We start from the raw sequence: 22,968 nt of genomic DNA, 5'->3' as shown, positions 1-22,968 counted from the left end.
GTCCTATCAGTTTACCTAACCTGACACAGGGGGTGGGGAAGGGAAATTAAATCTGGAAACGAGCCTGGCAGATAATAGGTTGATATACAGGTGAGGGTTTTTTTTTGATCGGCAGGTGGTTGGACAAAAGCATGGGATGAAGACCAGACGGTGTGAGATAAAATGATTGAAGAGTTGCAAATTACGAAGCTAGAGGCAGATGGATGGGGAGGAGAGAAATGGGTATATCCAGGTGGGGCTCAGTAAAGGGGAGTGCAGGGGAAGAAGGGAGAGCAAGAAGGTAATGTAGTTACCCAAAATTAGATAATTCAATGTACATTGGGTTGTAATCTATGGAAAGCGGAATATATGGTGCTGTTCCTCCAACTTACGTGTGGCCTCACTCCGGCAATGCAGGAGGCCCAGGACAAAAGGTTGAGGGTGGATAGTTTTGGATAGGTTTCTTTTTTCCTGTATTATTTCTATTTGTTCTCCATGTTACCTAGAATGTTTGCAATTTTGCACCAGTCAGAAAATTAAGTATTTTCCATAAGTTCTGGACATTTAGCCCAGGAAAGTTCTGTCCTCTATTCCAGAACATAATTTTGACTAAAATCTACATTGTTACTCCATTGCAATAATAAAGGAGTCTTGAAGAACGGTCTCGACCCAAAACATCACCTATTCCTTTTCTCCAGAGATGCTGTTTGACCTGCTAAGTTACTCCAGCCACTTGTGTCTATCTTCAGTTTAAATCAGCATCTGCAGTTCCTTCCTACACATCAAGGAGCCTTGCATTGACTGGGGTGAAAAAGAGGTATCTTCCTTTATTAGTGAAATAAAATTTCCCTTCTGTTTATTGATAGGGAACATGGGGTCTTTGTATCTCCCACCAAACATAAAAAGCGGACAATGTGGTCAAACCTATCTTATGCTAGTTATGACACAATGGCAGTGTGCAGCTGGCAGAGCTACTGCTTTACAGCACCAGCAACCCAGGTTCGATCCTCACCTCAAGTGCTCTGTGTGGAGTTTGCACATTCTCCTAGTGGATTTCATCTGGATGCGCCGGTTTGCTCCCACATTCTAAACATTCATAGATTTATAGGATAATTGGCCTCTATCAATTTTCCCTAGTGTGTAGGGAGTGGCTAACAAATGTGGTATAACATAGAACTAGCATGAACGAGTGATAGATAGCGTGAACGTGGGTGCTGACGGGCCTGTTTCCATGTTGTACCTCTAAATTCTAATGCTCTCTGCAAATATTACCAAACAACCACAGTATTTCAAAAATAATGTATTCCCTTTGATGCAGTTTTTTGTCCTGAGGGGATGAATGATTCATTTCTTGGTTTCTGGTGTCTCCTTCCAAATTACTCATTTTTATTCCCGGGCTGCCTAATACACTCACAATATGAATGGCTTCTTTGCTAGGGGGCACTCACATTCTACTGATTGATTGAAAGATACAGCATGGAAACAATGGGCACTTCAGGCCTTCATTTAGCTACCAAATCACCATTCCCGCTCCACCTTGACCCATTCAGTCCCTCCCAAATATCACTGCATCTCCAACTTTATGGTCTCGCTCAGGGAACTGAGCTTTCCTTGGCCTTACATAACTATGTTTAGCATGATTCCTGGGCAATTATCTTTGGCATATCTTTGCTCTCATCCCATCTCGTCACCTCTGCCTAAGCCAATTATATCATATCTTCCACGATGAATCTTCCACTATGGCATCACTTAACATGCAGAAGAGACAACTCAAGTTTCCCAAGATTTTTATCAGTTACTTTCTTCAGTGCATTCTTCCATGATATGGAATGGTGTTGACATCCAGATGTAAAAAAATTCCAGAAGATTAGTCAAGCACGATTTCCCCTTCATAAATCCATGCTGACTTTGACCGATCCTGTCACGGCTTTCCAAATGCACCGTTATCTAACATATCTACCTTTCTACCATTTTCCACATCCACCTTTCTACCATTTTCCAATTTCTTGACAAACTGACTCTCTGATACTTGTAGTTGAGCTATAATTTTTAGCGATGCCAGTAAATATATTTGTTTTCCACCATGAACACCGACCTTTTGTTATCGACTATTTTCATCTTGAGATAACTCCTTCAACATGAATAAAACTGTGAAAAAACGTATTATTCTGACTCTTCATCAAGATCCACTGTAATAGAAAAAGTTTTATCCCGTTTCACACCACTGAAAGATTACTCATGTTTTTGTCACCTAACTTTAAAAAATATATATCTTCCTTGCTAGCTTCCAACCCCAACCTTCTACCACCACCTTCACCGCCAAATCACCAACATTCAACTGGAAGTGCAAATGGATGAATCATATTGCATCTTCAAAGGACCTCACCATCACAGAAACCTGTCAGCCAGTTTAATTCATTCAGTGAATTGTAAAGAAATTGCTGGAAGCACTGAACAGAGTTCAGAACCAGATAACATTCCGTCAACTGCACTGAAGACCTCTGGAACTACCATATATCTGCTGCAAAATATGTATCTACTAAAAAATATATTACTTAGCTATGAGCAAAGCAAAATGCTGGAGTAACCTCGAGTGGTCAGGCAGCATCTATGGAGAGGATGGATAGGCAACGTCTTTGGAATGTGGGAGGAAACCAGAGCATCAAGAGACCAAACTCCATATAGCCAGCATCTGCAGTCAGGATAGAAAATGGGACTCTGGTGCTGCAAGAGAGTAACTCTACCGCTGCACCACTGTGCTGCCCTTCTTCAGACTGAAATCATAGAACATAAAATGGCACAGGAACAGGCCCTATGGCCCATGTTTGCACTGAACATATGCTGAACCGATCTCATTGGTCTGCACGTGATTCATATCCCTCTATTTCCTGCATTTCCATGTGTTTATCCAAAAGCATCTTAAATGCTATTATTGTATCTGCCTCCACTACCACCCCAGTGCAAGTGGGGTGACTGGTGCACGGAAAGTCAGCACATGGTCCTTGACAGACGGACCTGGGACCAGCAGCATGGTCTCCACCACTGTTGGGCATCTCTCCCTGCCAGACTTATTCCACCTTCTCAGCCATTATGGCGCTCTGCCTGTCAGCCACCCACCAGCTTCTGAGTGCCGCACCGTTGTCGAGGTCTTCCTCTTGGACTACTCTTTGTCAGCACCTCCCCCCCCCCATGAATGACCCTGTCAAGAACACGGCTCCAGGTGGTTAGTTCTGAGGATCTGAGGCACAAGCAAACTTCTCCACCACGACAATGTGATGACTCTCAGAAAAGCTGGATCAAGTTTTCATATCTTGGAAATACGTCTTGTGTTAATCTTTTTAAAAGAGCAAAACTAATTGAGGCAGTTTATTCAAATTAAATGAAGCCTTGTGCAATTCTTCATGTTCAGTACATTACAAAATTCACAAGACCTCATCATCCCCATTAGATTGCCTTGTTCCTCTTCAGCTATTTTTTTTTTTAAATCAGCAAGCTTCGTTAAAACACATCCTTTTGATACACAATGCCAATTGTGGGCGAAAACTATTACTCCCTTTACTTCCATTATACTGTGTAAATTAATCTGATCATTGATGCTTTGGCAATAAATTTGCAGAATTATCATCTTGTTCAAATTTTGTCTTCTTTTGTGCTGAATTATTATCCTCAGAGGTCTCTCTGTTAATGTCATAACCATGTACTTAAAACATTTGAAGCAAACTTTGAATCCACCACAACCTAATCATTAAGCAAAAATCCATTACACACAACTATTGAGGTCTCTTTCTGTCCAAAAAGGCAAGAGATTTGGGTGCACAGTTGTTTATTTTACATTTTTTACAGTTGCACAAAAGAAAACAAGAGAATGAAGTATAGTGTCCTAAGTTAAATGATGCATTTAAAAAAGACAACATTGTGGGAGGGAGGGTAGAAGAGGACAATACTAATATTACAAAAGTCTCTATAAGTGCCAATGGAAAGCTAACTAGCCATCTTTAGTATCTCCATTGCTGCTGGGAGAGCAAAAATGTGAAAAGGAGATAATTTAAAAAGGAAACAAAATGTAACAGGATATTTTAATTTTTTATTGTTCCATAGGGAATAATGATTAACAGTATTTAAAATGAATTTCCTACCTTTAGTTGTAAAAGTTAGCGGAAATTGGTAATGGTTTTCACACACAAGGACATATCAATAAACACTACCATGAAGTGTACTAAATGTCACCATTAAACTTGTTTTCAGAACTTGATCGTTAATGTAATTAAACAGATATCATGTAGATATTTTATGGATCATTTCCGATTAGTGCAGAGTACAAACTGTACACAAATTGCAATCTGTTCAAGGATTAAAACGGCAACATTTCTGAAGGACAACTGCATCATTATACCAAATGGAAGATTCCACAGTAAAACTTGAGACAACTACTGGCACAATCCCCATATCCTGCTATATTTTCATGAAATTTTGAAGAGAATGTCACAGGAACTCAGTTTTCTTTCATATCCGAAGAAGCTTCAGGATTTTTGTGCTTGTTTTCTTCAAGAATAAAATTTATACGGGATGTAAAAGTATTCTAAATGATTACTGATGCTACACTAGCATTTTTAACGCAAGGATAATAATGAACCGTGTAAAGTACTGTCTCAAAATTAAAAAGTTTGAGTTATACCTCTGAATTATGTAAAAGTGAAATGCTCATGGTTTTGGTTGTAAAAAAAAATCCAAACTATTTAATAGAAACAATCTATTCATAAAAATGATACAATCCAAACCCTTAGTCATGAAAGCCCAAAAAGGTTTCTACTTTTCCACATAATTCACATACCCCAGGATACCATACACAGATAGAATTCAATCATAACGTCCATACAAGGCAATATTATTAAAATCACAGACATCCTAGTAGAATAGCAAATCTGGAATACCAAAGGTGTGCAATAATCAAAGACCAAAAAGGTAACAGTTTGCATTATTTCCCACTTTTTTCTCAGGTTCCTTAAATTGGATGCTGCAAGTAATCCAATACCAAGGACACTGTCATTCTGGGAGTCTTCTTCCCATGTTCATAGTTTATCACTGAAAAGAATTAAAAACAATAATTTCCACATTTTACTCTTATTACATTATCTGCTATGATAATGCTTAACATGAGTCAAACATTAATCCCAATTTATATGAGGAAAGCTTAGATTTCAGGAATTTACTATCTATGGGCCTACCTATTCTACCCACTACCTATTCTAAATCTCATTACCAGAAGCGGCATCTGAATAGTGATTTCTTTAAAAAAAAATATTGTTATAACATAATTAAAGACGTCCCACCCCATGTTATTCCTTCTCCCCCCCCCCCCCCCCCCTCTCTTGGGCAAAAGATCTAGAGGCTTGGAAGCACGCACCAGCAGACTCAGGAACAGACTCTTCCTCTCAGGCTTCTGAACCTGTTGCATAAGATAGGCTACTATCTGATTCACCCCCACCCCACTGTAGACTTTACAGCGATAATTTGCTGTGGGTGATGACACCATTTTATGAAAGCTCTGCTACCATAAGATGACTCAACACACTAAAATGGTATCTGAACTGAGGTGGAGGAAGGGGATGGACAATCTGAGTTAATAAAAAGTAGTTTTCCCCCATTTGCCTTTAAAACGTACCTGTCTAACTGACTGATGATCTCCTGCACCCTTCCAACTAGTTTTTCATATTCTATGGGGCTGCTCTCAATGATATTGTGAAGTTTGGTCATGTAAACATCCAGTGTTCCTTCAGTTGGCGTTTCTCCAGTGCCTAGTTACCAAACAAAAAGTTAGACAGGAATGTCTGGTCATTTTGAAATTGCAACAAGATAAAACAGAGCTGCTCCAAAAAAAAATATATTTTCTGCAAGGCTGGTAGAAAGAAAATGGCTTGCCTAAATGCTTTACAATTTATGTCATCAAGTAGTAGAAAAAATACAAATCCCAAATCAATGTTGATGAATTTGCCAAAACAATCCGAAAAGATGGATAGACACATGTTGTCACAGATGTCTCGATCTGGTTACCAGGCACCGCCCTGCCCATGGTCATTTGTGGCCGACCCTGATTGGTCCTGGATTTTTCTCGCCTTCAACTCTTCACCACCCCCCCCCACTTTCAGTCTGAAGTAGGGTCCAGTCCCGAAACGTTACCCATCTTTAACTTGGAAGTAGCGCTCCAGTGTGAGAAGCTGTCATTTAACTTCCCCAAAAATTACTCAATGCAAAAGAAAAAACAGGCAGTTATAAATGTTGATATTTTTACTTCCACTTCTTAGTCATTCATGAATGGAACAATTGCATGAGTCTGGTGGGAGATAGGTAGCGACAAAATAAAAAGAAAACTAGAAAAGGGGAGGGCGGAGGGCAGATGAAGCCATAAAGCCAGATCGGAGAGTGCGGGCAGAGATGGAGACTGAAAGGTGACAGGAGGCTGCAGATGCTGGAGTCCATTAAGTAAACAAGGTGGACCCAGATAAGGAAGGCACATTTATTCTCATCTTGCACCTGTATAGTCTACACCCTAACACAATGACACAGCATGTTCCAATTTTGGGTAACCCACACTCCCCAGCTCCTTCGCTCATTCTTTCACTCCCCTCTGATGAACCACCCATTCAATACCTTGTTTAATTCCCCTCCGGCATCTTGTTACACTCGCCTATCAGTCACATACTTCACCTTCTGGGTCTCCAAACCTCTCCTTCAGCTGACGCCATATGCCCATCATCCTTCTCTTAGCTGGACCCACTTATCAACCTTCCACGCTTATCAGATCCCAACCACTACAGCCTCTTTTATCGACATCACATTTCAATCGTTATCCATCCTCCACGCTTCCTTCCTCCCTCCTCGATGTGCCCACTTTTACCTTGCTTCTACTCATCACCCATTGGTTGCTGTCTCACGACTCCCCACTCTAACTGCCCATCAACCCCCTCCTCATCCTGTCCAACCGGCACTTGCCTCAGCTCCTCCCTCTCATCTCTTTATAATGCCTATCCATACTCAGTCTTGAACCGAACTTTCCCTCTGCCTCCACAGTTAATGCTTGACCCGAGTTCATTTGCAGGTTTTTTTTGCTCCAAATATTCAAGTTTAGCACCACCTCTCTTGGCCTCCCAGATGAATACAATGCAGCAATAATACAGCAAATACTAGAAATGCCCAACCAAATTTAAAAGGGTAGTACCAAGATAAAGACACACTTCTATCTACTCTAGTTATTTAGAAAGATCTGAAGATTTACTTAAGCAAATGGTTGCTTCTTTTAGTACAATTTTCTTTTAAAACCTACTCAGTTTCTCACCTGGAATGGGAACAGACGCAAAGCTGACAGTCAGGGCTTGCCGCACTGCTTGTAACTGGTGTTGCAGTGTCAACGTTTGTCTCTCTTCCAGTGCCAGCTCCTGCTCCAGTTTATCTTTGGCGTTGTTCATACTCTCAATGTGTTTTTGTAAGATAATATTCTGTTCTTCAAATTCTACATTTGATTTTCTTAATTTTCGCAATTCTGATTCACGTGCTTCAAGAAACAGAAACAAATATATTCACATTTTCAGTTTTTAAAAAACAACTTTTCCATTAAACATTTGCACGTTCCAGAAGGTGAGACTGTCGGTTTCCTCAACATTCAGTCTCAATAAAATAACGTACACTTTCAAAAACAAATATACTGCCTAAGCAAAAACCACTACATGTGTGTTTCAGACACTGCCAAATAACATAGCAAGTACCAGTTTAAAGACAGAACAAATCCGAAGTAACTCAGCAGGTCAGGCATCTCTGGAGAACATGGAAAGATGATGTTTCTGGTCAGGACCCTTCTTCAGACTGATTGTAAGAGGGGGTGGGAGGGGATAGAAAGCTGGGAGGGAGGAGGGGCAGGATAGAGAATGGCTGGTAATAGGTGAACACAGGTGATGGGGAGGGGTGGGTTTGATAGGCAAATTATTGGACATAGTTCAGAGATGAAAAAGATCAGAGATAAAAGAGAAGACAGTCTGAAGAAGGATCTCGGCCCGAAACGTCACCCATTCCTCCTCCCCAGAGATGTTGCCTGTCCCACTGAGTTACTCTAGCATTTTGTGTCTATCAGAGATGAAAAGACAGGTGTGGTCTCAAAAGCATAAGAGTTGTGAACTGTGATGCTCAGGGACAGAGAAGTTGTGAAGTGAATACTTTCCCTTTGGAAATTGGAAGGGATGCAGGTGGAGGGGGGGAGAAAGAATGGTCAGCCTAGGTTCATTTACTAGTTTACAGCATTTTTAGAGCAATCAGGGATTAATGTTATGTTACTTCTAATCAATTATCAGAATTACAGGTGGAGAGTTCAACATAACTCAGAACCAAAGCATACAAATATTTAAAAATGACCAATCATATCGATATCAAAGCTTTGAAACAGATCCCTAGCAACACAGATCCTTCACGCCATTCACCAAAGCACAAGAATACCAAGAGATAGTAACAATAACCTCCATAACCGGTGGACATCAAGGGTAAAACAGACTACGGATTTGGAGCTAGCAGTTAACTACTAACCACAACAGCTTTCTCACACAGATCTGGCCAGCTCTGTGGCAAGAATTTAGTTTCTGACCACAACTTCTATCAGTTTAATAGGCTCTATAAATTGCCCAGAATTGTAATATTACACAAGAATGTTGACAGACAGCAATGATCCAACAGCACAAACTATCCCTTTAAGATGTGCTAAATATTGAAACAAACACACACACAATTCAACTAGAAATTGAAATATCAAACAAGAATTTTGAAAGCAACATTGTTCAAAATCAGATTGTGAAATCAGTTCATGAGCAGAAATTGCAGACATAAAATTGTTTATTTGAAAAAGGAGTAACAGGCTGTTTATCAATAATTATGGCTCAATAGTCTGGCTTTGTAAGTTTCCTGTCACAAAACATGATTTTCAGTTTTATGCCATAGATCATAATTATCTTCATCTAAACCAAAAACACGACATATGTTGGAAATCAGAAATGAAAACAAAATATTCAGCAATTATCCAGCATTAATAAGACGCCCCCTCCAAACCAATCCTATTTATCTGCGTTTGGTGCATATTACCCCTCTAAACCTTTCCTATCAACATACTCTTCAAAATGTCTTAAATGTTGTTATAGTAGCTGCTTCAACTACTTACCCTGACAGCTAGTTAAAATTATCAGGAGATTAGGCCCTTGTTTAGTTAACCAGCACAATGAAATAAAATTACCAGCTGCGCATCTGTCACAGACCATGGCAATTTATAATGCCCCATTAGACCAAATATTTGCTGCATGCCTACCATTGCCACCGCCAGGACAATGAACCTTTATGGCCCAGTTAAGACTAACATTTTGTTTTAAAAGTCAAACTTCTTGTAGACTCAATTTAGTGTATCATCCTACATTCCTATACAGTCACTCAACTGTATACAAAAAAAAAGGCACGTGACAATAAAATATAACTGAACCAAAATGAAGCCTTCATTTTCTAACCCCGCAGTTACCCACTGCACAAACTGATAATTTTCCATATTAATTAGCCTGGAATGTATACCAGCATACCACCTGATTTTAAGGAACGCGATTGCGTCCTTAACTGCAAATTGGGACCTTTTCCCTATATTTTGCTTTCCCGCATTTTTATTTATAGCCTCGGACCTTGCCTTCTTGGTGGAAAAATTATTAATATTTACTGTAGTTTAATATTTACTGTAGTTTAAATATTTAATGTCAGTGTTGCAGTTGAACAAAGGGGACTATGAAGGCATGAGAGAGGAGCTGGCCAAGGTCGAATGGAAAAGGATCCTAGCATGAATGATGGTGGAACAGCATTGGCAAAAATTTCTGGGCATAATCCAGAAGATGCAGAATAATTTCATTCCAAAGAGGAAGAAAGATTCTAGGGGGAGTAAGAGGCAACCATGACTGACAAGGGAAGTTAGAGATGGAATAAAACTAAAAGATGTATAAAATAGCAAAGAGTAGCGGGAAGCCAGAGGAGTCGGCAACTCTCAAAGGACAACAGAAGATAGCACAAAGGGCAATACGGGCTGAAAAGATGAGGTACGAAGTGAAGCTGGCCAAGAATATAGAGGACAGTAAAAGCTTCTTTAGGTATGTTAAGAGAAAAAGATTAGTAAAGACAAATGTGGGTCCCTTGAAGGCAGAAACGGGTGAAATTATTATGGGTAACAAGGAAATGGCGGAAGAGTTGAACAGGTACTTCGGATCTGTCTTCACTAAGGAAGACACAAACAATCTCCCAGATGTACTAGTGGACAGAGGATCAAGGGAGACAGAGGAACTGAAAGATATTTGCATTAGGTGAGAAATAGCATTGTCTAGACTGATGGGACTGAAGGCTGATAAATCCCCAGGGCCTGATGGTCTGCATCCCAGGGTACTCAAGGAGGTGGCTCAAGAAATCGTGGCCACATTGGTGATCATTTTCCAATGTTCAATAGATTCAGGATCAGTTCCTGTGGATTGGAGGGTAGCTAATGTTATCCCACTTTTCAAGAAAGGAGCGAGAGAGAAAACAGGGAAATATAGACCAGTTAGCCTGACATTGACGGTGGGGGAAGATGTTGGAGTCAATTATTAAAGAGGTAATACCGGCACATTTGGATAGCAGCAAAAGGATTGGTCCAAGTCAGCATGGATTTATGATGGGGAAATCCTGCTGGACTCATCTGGAATTTTTTGAGGATGTGACAAGTAAAATGTATAAAGGAGAGCCAGTGGATGTAGTGTATCTAGACTTTCAGAAAGCCTTTGATAGAAACATAGAAAATAGGTGCAGGAGTAGGCCATTTGGCCCTTCGAGCCTGCACCGCCATTCAATATGATCATGGCTGATCATCCAACTCAGTATTCCATACCTGCCTTCTTTCCATACCCCCTGATCCCTTTAGCCACAAGGGCGACATCTAACTCCCTCTTAAATATAGCCAATGAACTGGCCTCACATGGGTAAGGTACCACACGGGAGGTTGGTGAGCAAAATTAGAGCACATGGTATTGGGGGTAGGGTATTGACATGGATAGAGAATTGGTTGGTAGACAGGAAGCAAAGAGTAGGAATAAACAGGTCCTTTTCAGAATGGCAGGCAGTGGAGAGTGGAGTGCCACAAGGTTCGGTGCTGGGGCCACTATTATTTACAATATATATTAATGATTTGGATGATGGAATTAGAAGTAACACAAGCAAGTTTGTGGATGACACAAAGTTGGGTGGATGTTAGGAGGTTGCAGGGTGACTTGGACAGGTAGAGTGAGTGGGCAGATGCAGTATAATGTAGATAAATATGAGGTTATCCATTTTGGCAGCAAAAATAAGGAGGCAGATTATAATCTCAATGGTGTCAAATTAGGTACAGGGGAAATGCAACGAGACCTTGGTGTCCTTGTACACCAGTCACTGAAAGTAAACATGCAAGTACAGCAGGCAGTGAAGAAAGCTAATGGCATGTTGGCCTTCATAATGAGAGGATTTGAGTACAGGAGCAAAAAAGTCCTTCTGCAGTTGTGTTGGGCCTTGGTGAGACCACATCTGGAGTATTGTGTGCAGTTTTGGTCTCCTAATTTGAGGAAGGATGTCCTTGCTATTGCGGCAGTGCAGCGTAGGTTTACAAGGTTAATCCCTGGGATGGAGGGACTGTCATATGAGGAAAGATTGAAAAGGCTAGGCTTGTATTCACTGGAGTTTCGAAGGATGAGAGGGGATCTTTTAGAGACGTATAAAATCATAAAAGGACTAGACAAACTAGATGCATGGAAAATGTTCCCAATCTTGGGGGAGTCCAGAACCAGGGGACACAGTCTAAGAATAAAGGGGAGGCCATTTATTGGGGGGTTGGTGGTGGGGGGAAGAGAGAGTGGGGGAAAGGGGGGTGGTGGGGGAAAGGGGGGATGGGGGAGAGTAAGAGTGGGGCTGGAGAGAATGGGGGTAGGGGGGAGAGAGTGGGGTTGGGGGGGGAAAGGGGGACAGTGAGAGTGGGGGAGGAGAGTGGTGGAGGAGTGGGGCTGGGGAGGAAGGAATATTGGGGTGGGGGGAGAGTGGGGCGTGGGCAGGGAGAGTGGGAGAGGGGGGAATAGGGGTAGGGAGTCGGGAATGGGGTGGAGGCAGGGCTGCGGGGAGTGGGGGCAGGGGAGGGGCAAGTAGGGGTGTGTAGGGGGGATAGAGTGGGTCAGAGGGGGGATAAGGGGGATTGAGTGGGGGGTTGAGGATGCTACACCAATACAGGAGAGGCTTTGGGTCCAGGGCTCCTCAGTCACACCTTCACCCCTTCCCTGTCCTCCCTCTACGAGGAATGGGCCCAACGGGCCCACTTGGTCTAGTATATTTTATAACTGCAACATTTATGGTTGTAACAAAGTGGTGGAGGAACTCAGCCGGACAGGCAACATCTGTGGAGCGAATGGACAGGCGACATTCAGGATCGGGACCCTTATTCAGACTGGCATTTCCCTCCACAGATGCGGCCTGACTGACTAAGTTGCACCAGCACGTTGTGCTTTGCTCAAGATTCCAGCACCTGCAGCTCCTTGCATTCCCTAAACTACTGACAGCAGGTTTTTCCAGCAATGAGACGTTTTAGCCATCTTGGACATTTATACACACCCCAGTAATATTTCAATGCTGTGGCAGAGACCAGGAAAATTGATCAAGCACAAATCTGCAGTTACCTTGGCTTGTATGCTTCAGTTTCATTATGTGCATTGGGGCCAAACTCCAAGCAGAATTGTTCTTAGATTTCCAAGAGATCACACAATGCAAAATGATCAACATGTCTCAAAATACCTTTCGTCTGGTCAAGGAACTCTTCTGTAAAAATTGGAGTGTCAAACATGGAAATCCTGTCTGGCGAATCATCGGTGATCTAAATTACAAAAACAGAAATTGATCTCGAAAACTGATGTTTCGTTAACAATTTTTCATACTTCGAACCTACTTTTTATAATTTTTCATACTTTTAACTATCACTATAGTGAATCAACTATAAAATGAGTCTCAAGTCAATGATGTACCAAAACCAGATGGGAGAAGTTGTCGACTATTCTTAAGTTACTTCTCAGCTGCCTGCCAAGATTAAAGCTCCCATTACATCAAGTTTACAAACAATTTTAAAATAATAATTGATGTCATGGACAAACTTTCCCATAGTATGAAAGGATTAAGGTAGAGGGAGAAAACAGAGCCCAAGACAATATGGATTTCAGAGGGAAGCTCATCATACAGGTTAGGTCATGGGGAAGGAAACTTGTTTTGAATTATTTTTCTTTAAATTTGGCAATTTTCAGGACTGTGCATTTTAATTAACTTTAAAACATTTAATAAATTGACATGTTTACATTAATGACAGAGATGTTTTGAAACTGGTAAAGACTGAACCTTGTGCTTTGCCTTCAGTTCAAAGCCTCTCAGGAGTGTTCCAGGAGAGGGTTTCTGCAGTGTGGGCTCACGGCCTAGTTGCCATCCAGACTCCAGGGTACAGAGGGCCGGTTCATTGTCAAGGGATTGAAGGGACTGGCTGGTCTAGCAAGGACTGACCCCTCATAAAAATAAACAATTTTATGCTGTTTCAGTTAATCAAAATATTTCATAGCTCACCTTAGGGACTGGTCCATTAACACCTGACCACAATTCTTCTGAAATTATTAAATATTTTAAAAAATCAGTTCTCTTTTAAATTAGAAACAACATAACTTTCAATACATCCTTAAGTTCAACATGCTTTACAGCGACACTGTGTTATAAAATGTCAGATAATGAACAAAAGCTTGGTCAAAGAGGAAGGTTTCAAAGTGCTGAAAGGAGGAAAGAGGAGAAATATTAGTAGGGAATTCTAGAGTGTAGAACGTAGTTAGCTGAAGACACTACAGCCAAAATGTGGAGAGAATAGAAATGGAGTGCAATGATTACTGAGGGTTCAGAGGAAGTCTGACAGCGAAGGATTTAAAAACAAAAATAAACATTTTAAACTCAATACTACACAGCTGGATCATAGACAATGGGAGCAGTAATGAGGTGAATCAATGGTGTAAATGCAGTGTATTTTACCCAGGTTCGAGGAATCAAGAACATAGATTTAAGGTGACAAGGGGAAAGATTGAATAAAAACCTATTTTCACTCAATGGTTATATGGAACGAGCTGCAGGAGGAGGTAGTTGAGGCAGGCACAATCAGCTGGAAAGAGTGCAGACAAGATTTGCAAGGATGTTGCCAGAACACGAGGCCCCCAAGCAGCAAAGTAGGCTGGGCAGGCTAGGACTTTATTCTTTGGAACACAGGAGGATAAGAGGTAATCTTACAGAGGTGTATAAAATCATGAGGGGGAATAGATAGGATGAATGCACAGAGTCGAGGAAATCAAGGTATGTTTAGGGCAAGAGGAAAGATTTAATAGGAACCTGAGGGGCAACCTTTTCCATACAGAGGGTGGTGGGTATATGGAACGAGCTGCTGGAAGAGGTAATTGAGATAGATACTATAACATTTAAAAGACATTTGAACAGGTCAGCACATGGATAGGAAAGGTATGGCCCAAAAGGGAGTAGCTTAGATGGGGTTGTAGTACCCCATCTAAACTAGACATGAAGAAGTTGGGTTGAAGGGCCTGTTTGCGTGCTGTGTGACTATGACTCAATTCCGCAGAACAAAATGCAAAACATTATTAATGGGTAAGGGAGGCAGTGAAGAATACACCACATATTTTGCACTCTTGCCAGTAAGAATAGTGTATATTCTTCGCAAAGAATATCACGAAAATGCTTTAATCAGCTCCCAAAGAATAAGTTTTCTTTCTCAAATTTTGTCCCTTCTAGAGACTTTGATATTTACCAATACAACAGATCGCTGTACATGTAGTAAAGATGGTCCATGGAATACAAATCATTGTACAGACACAGATTAGAACAAACAGGATTGAAGGCAAAAGGCAAAAAATAAATCTACTATTGTCGATGTCTTGTTGCAAGAATAATACTGTACTTTTAAAAAACAGTGCAGTCACTGAGACTGTACAAAAAATGATTAATTGAACAATGCTTTCTTGTACCCATTGGTTCATGGAAGTTCATCCCAAATCAGTTATTTAAATGATTCCACCTACAAAAGTTGCAATAGTGTACTCTGTTGAGGACCAATGAGTCCCAGTTTCCACATTCAGCTCCCCGCTGTGGCTGCCGTAGCATTCACAAAGATAAAAGGCTCCCTGTTAATAACATAGGGTTTTTACTGCAATGTTAATGATGTACAGAGAAAATATTCTCACTGTTTTGTACTGCTTTACATTTTCCCAGATTTAAAATTGAATAGCAGCTGTTGTTTTATCTGTTAGATCAGAAGTTACAAGTGGAACAACCCAATGAAGTAGCGGAAATGACAAAATGTTGGTAACAACTTAGTTACGAACCAAAGAAACAGTTGTGCAAATCTGAAGATGATTTAACAGTTGATTGATGACGCTGTATCCCCATCCAGAATCTTACCTTTCTTCAGTTTCGTCTCTTGGATTTTTTGTGCAGTCATCTTGTATGCTTCAGTTAGCTGAAATTCTTTGAGTTCTTTTAGATATTGTTGCTTGTCCTTTTCTGCTTCATCCAGATAACGCTAAGACAGAAGAAATTAAAAAATTCAAATCACAACTACATGGTGAATGAAAACCATTACTGTAACATGTATACGAAATGCAAGGCTGTGTATCATTAGTTTTGACCCTGTTCAACTCATAGGGAAGCACTAGGCATTCACAGAGCTTTCCACCTGGTGTTGAAATTCACACTTGCCATTTGTTTCTGGTTGTTGCCACTATAAACAGTTGATTCTTGATTAATACCACACTACAATAGCAATTGTGACTTCTCATTACAAATGTCTTCATTTATGTTATCTCAACTTACATTGAAAGGCTTTAATTACAATACAACTGTAACACACATACCTGCTTTTCCAGAGGAGGAAGTTTGCTCCATTCATTCCCGAGCATACGGGTGATTTCTGGGAACGGCAGGTCTGGATACTGCATACGAATTTGCTCCCGGCGCTCATTGAGAAACCGGACATACCCAGTTACTGGTGCTTTAGGGCCATTGGGCAAAACTTTCTTCCTCTTCTTTCCTTTTGGCCAGCCCCGCTTTTTCACTACACGTTGCTGTAAGACATAGTAGTAAAACTCTGCAATAATAGTGGTTAATTTCATTTTTTTAAATCTCAAAAATCAGACAGAATCCCTACATTGCATCTCTAATCAGAACACAGGTGATTAGTTGTCAAAAATTGCAGCAGGATCTTGATCAGTTGGGCAGGCTGAGGAATGGTTTATGGAATTTAATACAGAGAAATGCAAGGCGTTGCATTTTGAGAAGTCCAACATGGGCAGGACTTACACAGTGAATAGCAGGGCTCTGGTGAGTTGTAGTGCAGAGGATCTAGGATGCGGGTACGTAGTATATTTCCTTAAAAGTGGCGTCACGTGGTAGATAGGGTGGTCAAAAAGGCTTTAGGCACATTGGCCTTCATCAGACAGAGTATTGAGTATAGAAGTTGGATGGTCATATTGCAGTTATACAAGATGTTGGTGAGGCCACATTAAGACAACTGTTTTCAGTTTTGGGCACCATGTTAGGGAAAGATGTTGTCATGCTGTAAAGGGTGCAGAGAAGATTTACAAGGATGTTGGCAGGACTCGAGGGCCTGAGATATAAGGAGAAGTTGAACCAGCTATGACTCTGTTCCTTGGAGTGCAGAACGAACAGGGGTGGTAGGGGAAATTGAGAATCAGAGGATATAGGTTTAAGGTGATGGGGGGGGGGGGGGGGGAGAAGATTTAATAGGAACCTGAGGGGTAACTTTTTTTTTTACACAAAGGGTGGTGGGTGTATGCAACGAGCTGTCGGAGGAAGTAGTTGAGGCAGATACTATGCAATTTTATAGACAGGTACATGGATCAGACAGGTTTAGAGAGATATGGGCCAAAGACTAGTGTAGATGGGACATGATAGTTGGTGTGGGCAAGTTGAGCCTGTTTCCATGCTGTATGACTCTATGAAAAGATCAAGCCAGTCAAAACTCACCCGCAACACCAACAATTTTGTAATTTGATAAACTTAGGATGGTTCAAACAAATTAAAGAGCACATTTCAAGGAAGAGAGCCTAATTCTATTTATTCATGATAATGGAACGAATACAGGAATGCATTGAAATCCTATATTCAGGTTTTCCCGTAACACTTAGAGGGAAATGGTATGCAGATTAACTAATGCAAAACAATTTGTATGGAAGAATCGTTAAGTATCAGTAGGACAATTTATATGAAACACTCAGACAGACTTTAACAGACCCAAATCCTTTGGTAGTCAAAAACGGTCAGGTTTTCTTTCCTCCAAAAAAACAGAGGAAGTAAAAGATTGCTCAGAATAAGATAGGTACAGGGTTGTAGATTGTTTTTGAAAAACTATAATGTTGTTAGGTGCCCAATGGGCATAACAATCAGTATCAATATAGCAAGTAAAACTGACAAAGCCCAAGTCAGCACATCGAAATTGCATTAGATTTGATTCAATCAATCACTCATGCAGGTTTAAACTATTACTCCCCAGATCTTACACACACGACTGTTACTGGGCACCACACAATAATGATGTACATTTAGACAGACAAAAAGCTGATACAGGTGCTCCTCAACTTACGATGGGGGTTACATTCCAACAAACCTATCGTAAACCGAAAAGATTGTCAGTCGAAAATGCATTTAATACTCCTAGAAGCCTCCTCGCTAACCGGCGCATGCGCCCAGGAGGCTGTTTGAGTGACGCTGCTGCAGCTGCGAGTAAATGTTGATCCTGTAGTCGGGCTGAGGAGATAACAGGGCGCCGAGTCCGGGAAAAGATCAAAAGTACAGTTTCTAAAGAACATGTATGAATTTTCGTAACCATCGTAAAGTCGAAATATCGGAAGTCAACGCATCGTAAGTCGGAGAGCATCTGTATACAGAATTGAAGGATTTCAACACCCTAAACAAATCAAAGTTTATTTTTCATCTACTTACCTCTTCTTCCCCATTATTTCCACCCCCAGCAACATTTTTGTCAGTTTGCTTGAGAGACGGTTGACTTTTGGAACTCTCAATAACTTCTTGCTTAATGACAGCCTGCAACACTCCATTGTGATTGAAGGCTTTAGTGGCCAGGCTCCTAGGGATTAAATATACACAGATAATAGATGTAATCTAATACTTTAAAGCAAAATAAAACACTCATCACAGTACACATCTCACTCTGCAATAAAATGTACTCATAACTGTTACTGGACATTCATATGCACAATTAAAATAAGCTAACATTGTTCAAACTCATTAGTTGTGCCACATTTGACAGTGTCTTTGTAACTTTGTGACACTTTATATTGTCTTTGTAAGTATTTGGAAGTTTTTATCCTCCAAAATAAAAATGGCAATCAATTTAACTGACCTAAATCTTTAAAAATGCTACTAAATCTACAAACACACAGCTTAAAAGTTTTCAAGAATTACAAGATCATAGAAACAATCTACTTACCCAGCCATAACAATAGATTCTTTATTATTTTGCGACATTGTTATAGGAGAATCTATGGCAATAAGACATTTAAATATTAAAATATCTACATTTCATGGTGTTATTAATCAGAATAAAATAAGTTCATAAGTAATAGGAGCAGAATTAGGCCATTCGGCCCCTCGAGTCTATTCTGACATTCAATCATGGCTGATCTATCTTTCGTAGGTAGACACAAAATGCTGGAGTAACTCAGCGGGACAGGCAGCATCTATCTTTCCCTCTCAGCCGCATTCTCCTGCCTTCTCCCCATAACCTTTGACACCCCTACTAACCATGAACCTGTTACTCTCCACTTTAAAATAATCCAAAGACTTGGCCTTCACAGCCTCCCGTGACAATGAATTCCACAGATTCACTACCATCTGACTAAAGAAATTCCTTCTCATCTCCTTCCTAAAGGCACGTCCTTTTATTCTGTGGCTATGCCCTCTGGTCCTAGTGTCTTCCACTAGTGGAACCATCTTCTCCACATCCACTCTATCCAGGCCTTTCATTATTCGGTAAGTTTCATTGGGACCTCCCCTCATCCTTCTAAACTCCAGTGGGTACAGGCCCAGAGCTGTCAAATGATTATCATACGTTGACCGTATCATCCCTGGGATCATTCTTGTAAACCTCCTCTGGATCCTCTCCAACGCCGGCACAACCCCCTCCTGAGAATTGGGTCCAAACTGCTCACAATACCCCAAATGCGGTTTGACCAGTGCATTATAGAATTTCAGCATTACACCCCTGCTCTTATATTTTAGTCCTCTCAAAATGAATGCAAACATTGTATTTGTCTTCCTTACTACCGATTCAATATGCAAGGTAACCTTTTGGGAATCCTGCACCAGCACTCCCAAGTCCCTTTGCACCTCCGATTTTTGAATCCTCTCCCCATTCAGAAATAGTCTATGAATTTACTTCTACTACCCAAGCACATGACCGCACATTTTGCTATACCTTATTGCATCCGCCATTTCTTCGCCCACTCTCCTAACCTGTCCAAGTCCTTCTACAGTATAAACTACAATTAGAAATCTCTCTTCACTTTCTTAATTTCCAGTTACTAATGCAAGTACTGCTAGTTATTAATCAGGCACCCTTGTGATTAATTATTGGAACACTGGGATAAGGAATGCCAGGTACAGATTCAGTTTTTAGATGGTGATTACAAGACTGCCACAATGAATTTCCACACTCAGACTAGTAGCAAAGAGCAGAAGTTACCAGATCAATCTCTCTCCTATATATTCAGCTCCATCTCACAGGACAGTTTTCCTGCAGATATAAATGACAAGGGTGAAGGAAGAATGAATAGAACGGAACGTTATATTTGATTGCTATCAAGAAATAGGACTACTTGTACTGAAAGGCAGAAAAGTCTAAAATAACACTGATGCTCATGTAGTCCGTTTAGTCTTGCTAAGTTAGTCTAATAGGCTACAATAGGTAAATTTTTGCTTACAAACATTAACACAAAATAAAAAATCTGGAATAGTTCAGGGAGCCCTCATGTTATGGTTATTCCAGTAACTTAAATTCACCCGTACGGAATTATAAGACTTAGAACAGTATGGTACATCATAGAAACAGGCCCTTCGGTGCACAATTTCCATGTCAAACATGATGCCAAATTAAAACTAATCTCCCATGCCTGCATGTGATCAATTTCCCCCAATTTTCTTCTTACTCAAGCCTTCTTAAATGCAACTGGCAAATTTACAAATCACAACCAGAAAATCTGTGCTACAGAATAAAAGATTCATTCTTGAAATTTGTGAAGTAAATAAATTATCTTTATTTCAACTTTCATTTCTTGACACAGGCCACTTTGCACGAAAGAACATCGCCATATAGTAAATTTTCTAGGAATGCACCACCTCCCATGGTCTCCCATCAGCACTGTAATGCAGGGGTTGTCTGCATTGTTAAAATCTTCAGATCAAAAATTATCCAAATATTCTGTCAATTTTAGAGTTAATTCAAATCTAATCAGAGCAGTGAACATGTCACCCCATTATTCCATCCTTTTCATATTTAACTGTAATTAGAGAAAACACTCAGTTTATACCATTAATACCAAAAACATTAGTATGCTCATGTTAATGTTGCAACTTTCTCCATTCCCCTTTCCCATAACATACACTTATTCCAACCTCTGCTGCCTACATCACAACTCTCACCAAGTCTCAATCATCCACCAACATTGTAATAATCATTTACTTAGCTACATGGCACAAAAACATTTTACTTTAAAAAACTCACAATGCCTAGATCCTCCCAACTTTTATAAATCCACATGAACCTCCAAAAGAAAAAAGTGCTTCTCAGATTTTGGCCTCAAATGCACACCACAATTTAATACACCGCTATTGGTGTCTTTGTCTTCAGCTGTAATAATTCCAAAAAGTATTCGAGGAAGCTTTTGCCTTGATAGGTATTCACCCTCATACTTCTATGCGCCTCAACATCAAATTTCAGATCAATAATACTTGAGGTGAAGTATATTTGGAATAGTCTGAAGAAGGGTCTCAACCCAAAACGTCACCCATTCCTTCTCTCCAGAGATGCTGCCTGGCCCGATGAGTTACTCCAGCTTTTTGTGTCTATCTTTGGGATAGTCACACCCCATTGTCCTATGCACGCCACCCATGACCCTGCCCGATCTGCTGCAGGCTTACAGTGTTCTCTGTAGGTATGTCAGCATGGCCCCATGCTCTGGACGCCAAATTCCCAGCTTTTATCCAGGCATTACTACAGCCAGGCATTAACCTAGTCACTGCCCCAGCCTTTAGCCAGGCACAGCCCATGGCCTTTATCTGGGAATCACCCCGACACTACCACAGCCGTTACCCCAGGGCAGGCACATCCCCAGCCTGTACCCCGGGCACTGCCCCAGCCCGTACACCGGGCATTGCCCCAGGCCCAGCCTGTACCCCGACACTACCACAGCTGTTACCCCGGGCACATCCCCAGTCGTTACCCCCGTACGCGGGGCACTGCCCCCAGCCCGTACCCCGGGCACTGTCCCAGCCCCCCAGCCCTTACCCCGGGCACTGCCCCAGCCCCCCAGCCCGTACCCCAGGCACTGCTCCAGCCCGTACCCCGGGCACTGCTCCGGCCCCCCAGCCCGTACCCTGGGCACTGCCCCGGCCCCCCAGCCCGTACCCCGGGCACTGCCCCGGCCCCCCAGCCCGTACCCCGGGCACTGCCCCGGCCCCCCAGCCCGTACCCCGGGCACTGCCCCAGCCCGTAGCCCGGGCACTGCCCCAGCCCGTACCCCGGGCACTGTACCCCGGGCACTGCCCCAGCCCCCCAGCCCGTACCCCGGGCACTGTACCCCGGGCACTGTACCCCGGGCACTGTACCCCGGGCACTGTACCCCGGGCACTGTACCCCGGGCACTGTACCCCGGGCACTGTACCCCGGGCACTGTACCCCGGGCACTGTACCCCGGGCACTGTACCCCGGGCACTGTACCCCGGGCACTGTACCCCGGGCACTGTACCCCGGGCACTGTACCCCGGGCACTGTACCCCGGGCACTGTACCCCGGGCACTGTACCCCGGGCACTGCCCCAGCCCCCCAGCCCGTACCCTGAACTCTACCGGTGACCTTTTGAACCTCCGACCCCGCGCGCATGCGCGACCGGTCTGGGCTCGGCTCGGCCGTTAACTCGCTCTCCTCTCGCCGTCCCCACAACCTCGAGTCTCGCCGGGAGAGCGCCAGGGACTAGTTTGCTAAAATAAGGACGAAATATATCAGGGACTAGTTTGCTAAAATAAGGACGAAATAAATCAGAGACCGTTCGCAGCCGTAAGAAAAAAAGGTTCCTCCCGCGTCGGCCAATAATTACCGCTCCTCCGTTTACCGCTCGATAACCCGCGCTGATTCGGCAGCTTCTTCGTTTAAAACGGCCCGCTGGGTTTGAAAGCGGTCGCCGTTGACGGAGGTTGAGTGTTCGCTGCCCCACAGAGTGGCACCGACCGACTGCCCGCCGCGTCTGCGTGAGGCGGCTCCGTCAGCCAGACCGGCGACCGGAAGCACCCGCCCACCCGCGCCGATAGGTTAAACCCGCGCCCTTTGTTTGCATACGCTCGGCTTTCCTTGCCCGTGAGTGGACGCTCGAGATGTCAATTAGTTGACGTCAGCTCATATATTTGACAATTAGATTAGGGTTGCGGTTCGGACCAATGGGAAAACGTCATGCAAATAGAGCTGGGCCTGATGCCCCGCCCACTCCCTGCCGTAATTCAACAACCTAAGTGTTGATGCAAAACACATCTTTGGTGGGCAATTGAGATCAGTGCTTCTTTGATGCTGCTTCGAGTAGACTCCTATGATAGACTCCTAGATAGCTATGA

At 42.2% G+C, this 22,968-nt stretch overlaps 1 protein-coding gene across 3 annotated transcripts; it reads right to left on the bottom strand.

The window, feature by feature from the left end:
- Nucleotides 1-3,752: 3,752 nt before the first annotated feature.
- On the bottom strand, nucleotides 3,753-22,632 carry hmg20b (high mobility group 20B). 3 transcript variants are annotated; one of them, XM_078423865.1, is made up of 11 exons: nucleotides 22,461-22,632; nucleotides 22,220-22,344; nucleotides 18,578-18,629; nucleotides 18,070-18,214; nucleotides 15,963-16,172; nucleotides 15,511-15,631; nucleotides 13,630-13,667; nucleotides 12,820-12,898; nucleotides 7,313-7,528; nucleotides 5,642-5,774; nucleotides 3,753-5,061 (listed from the first exon to the last, which is right to left on the bottom strand). In XM_078423865.1, the coding sequence occupies exons 3-11, from the start codon at nucleotides 18,613-18,615 to the stop codon at nucleotides 5,049-5,051; spliced, it is 993 nt and encodes a 330-aa protein (XP_078279991.1). In that variant the 5' UTR covers nucleotides 18,616-18,629; nucleotides 22,220-22,344; nucleotides 22,461-22,632; the 3' UTR covers nucleotides 3,753-5,048. The 3 variants fall into 3 exon arrangements, with proteins under 3 accessions (XP_078279991.1, XP_078279990.1, XP_078279989.1); XM_078423864.1 differs by lacking the exon at nucleotides 22,220-22,344 and having other exon boundaries at nucleotides 22,410-22,632; XM_078423863.1 differs by lacking the exon at nucleotides 22,220-22,344.
- Between the last annotated feature and the right edge of the window lie 336 nt (nucleotides 22,633-22,968).

The sequence above is a fragment of the Rhinoraja longicauda genome, chromosome 28 (genome assembly GCF_053455715.1).
Source record: "Rhinoraja longicauda isolate Sanriku21f chromosome 28, sRhiLon1.1, whole genome shotgun sequence".
In the NCBI taxonomy this organism is placed as follows: domain Eukaryota; kingdom Metazoa; phylum Chordata; class Chondrichthyes; order Rajiformes; family Arhynchobatidae; genus Rhinoraja; species Rhinoraja longicauda.
Note: the sequence above shows the minus strand (reverse complement) of the source record. Positions and strands in the feature narration are given on the sequence as shown.

Coding starts and splice junctions, on each gene's coding strand:
- hmg20b (XM_078423864.1), bottom strand. CDS start 18,615: ATGTCGCAAAATAATAAAGAATCTATTGTTATGGCTGG. Junction 15,632..15,962: donor TTCCTCCTCTGGAAAAGCAG/GTATGTGTGTTA, acceptor CTTCTGTCTTAG/CGTTATCTGGATGAAGCAGA. Junction 5,775..7,312: donor TGCGTCTGTTCCCATTCCAG/GTGAGAAACTGA, acceptor TTTGGTAACTAG/GCACTGGAGAAACGCCAACT.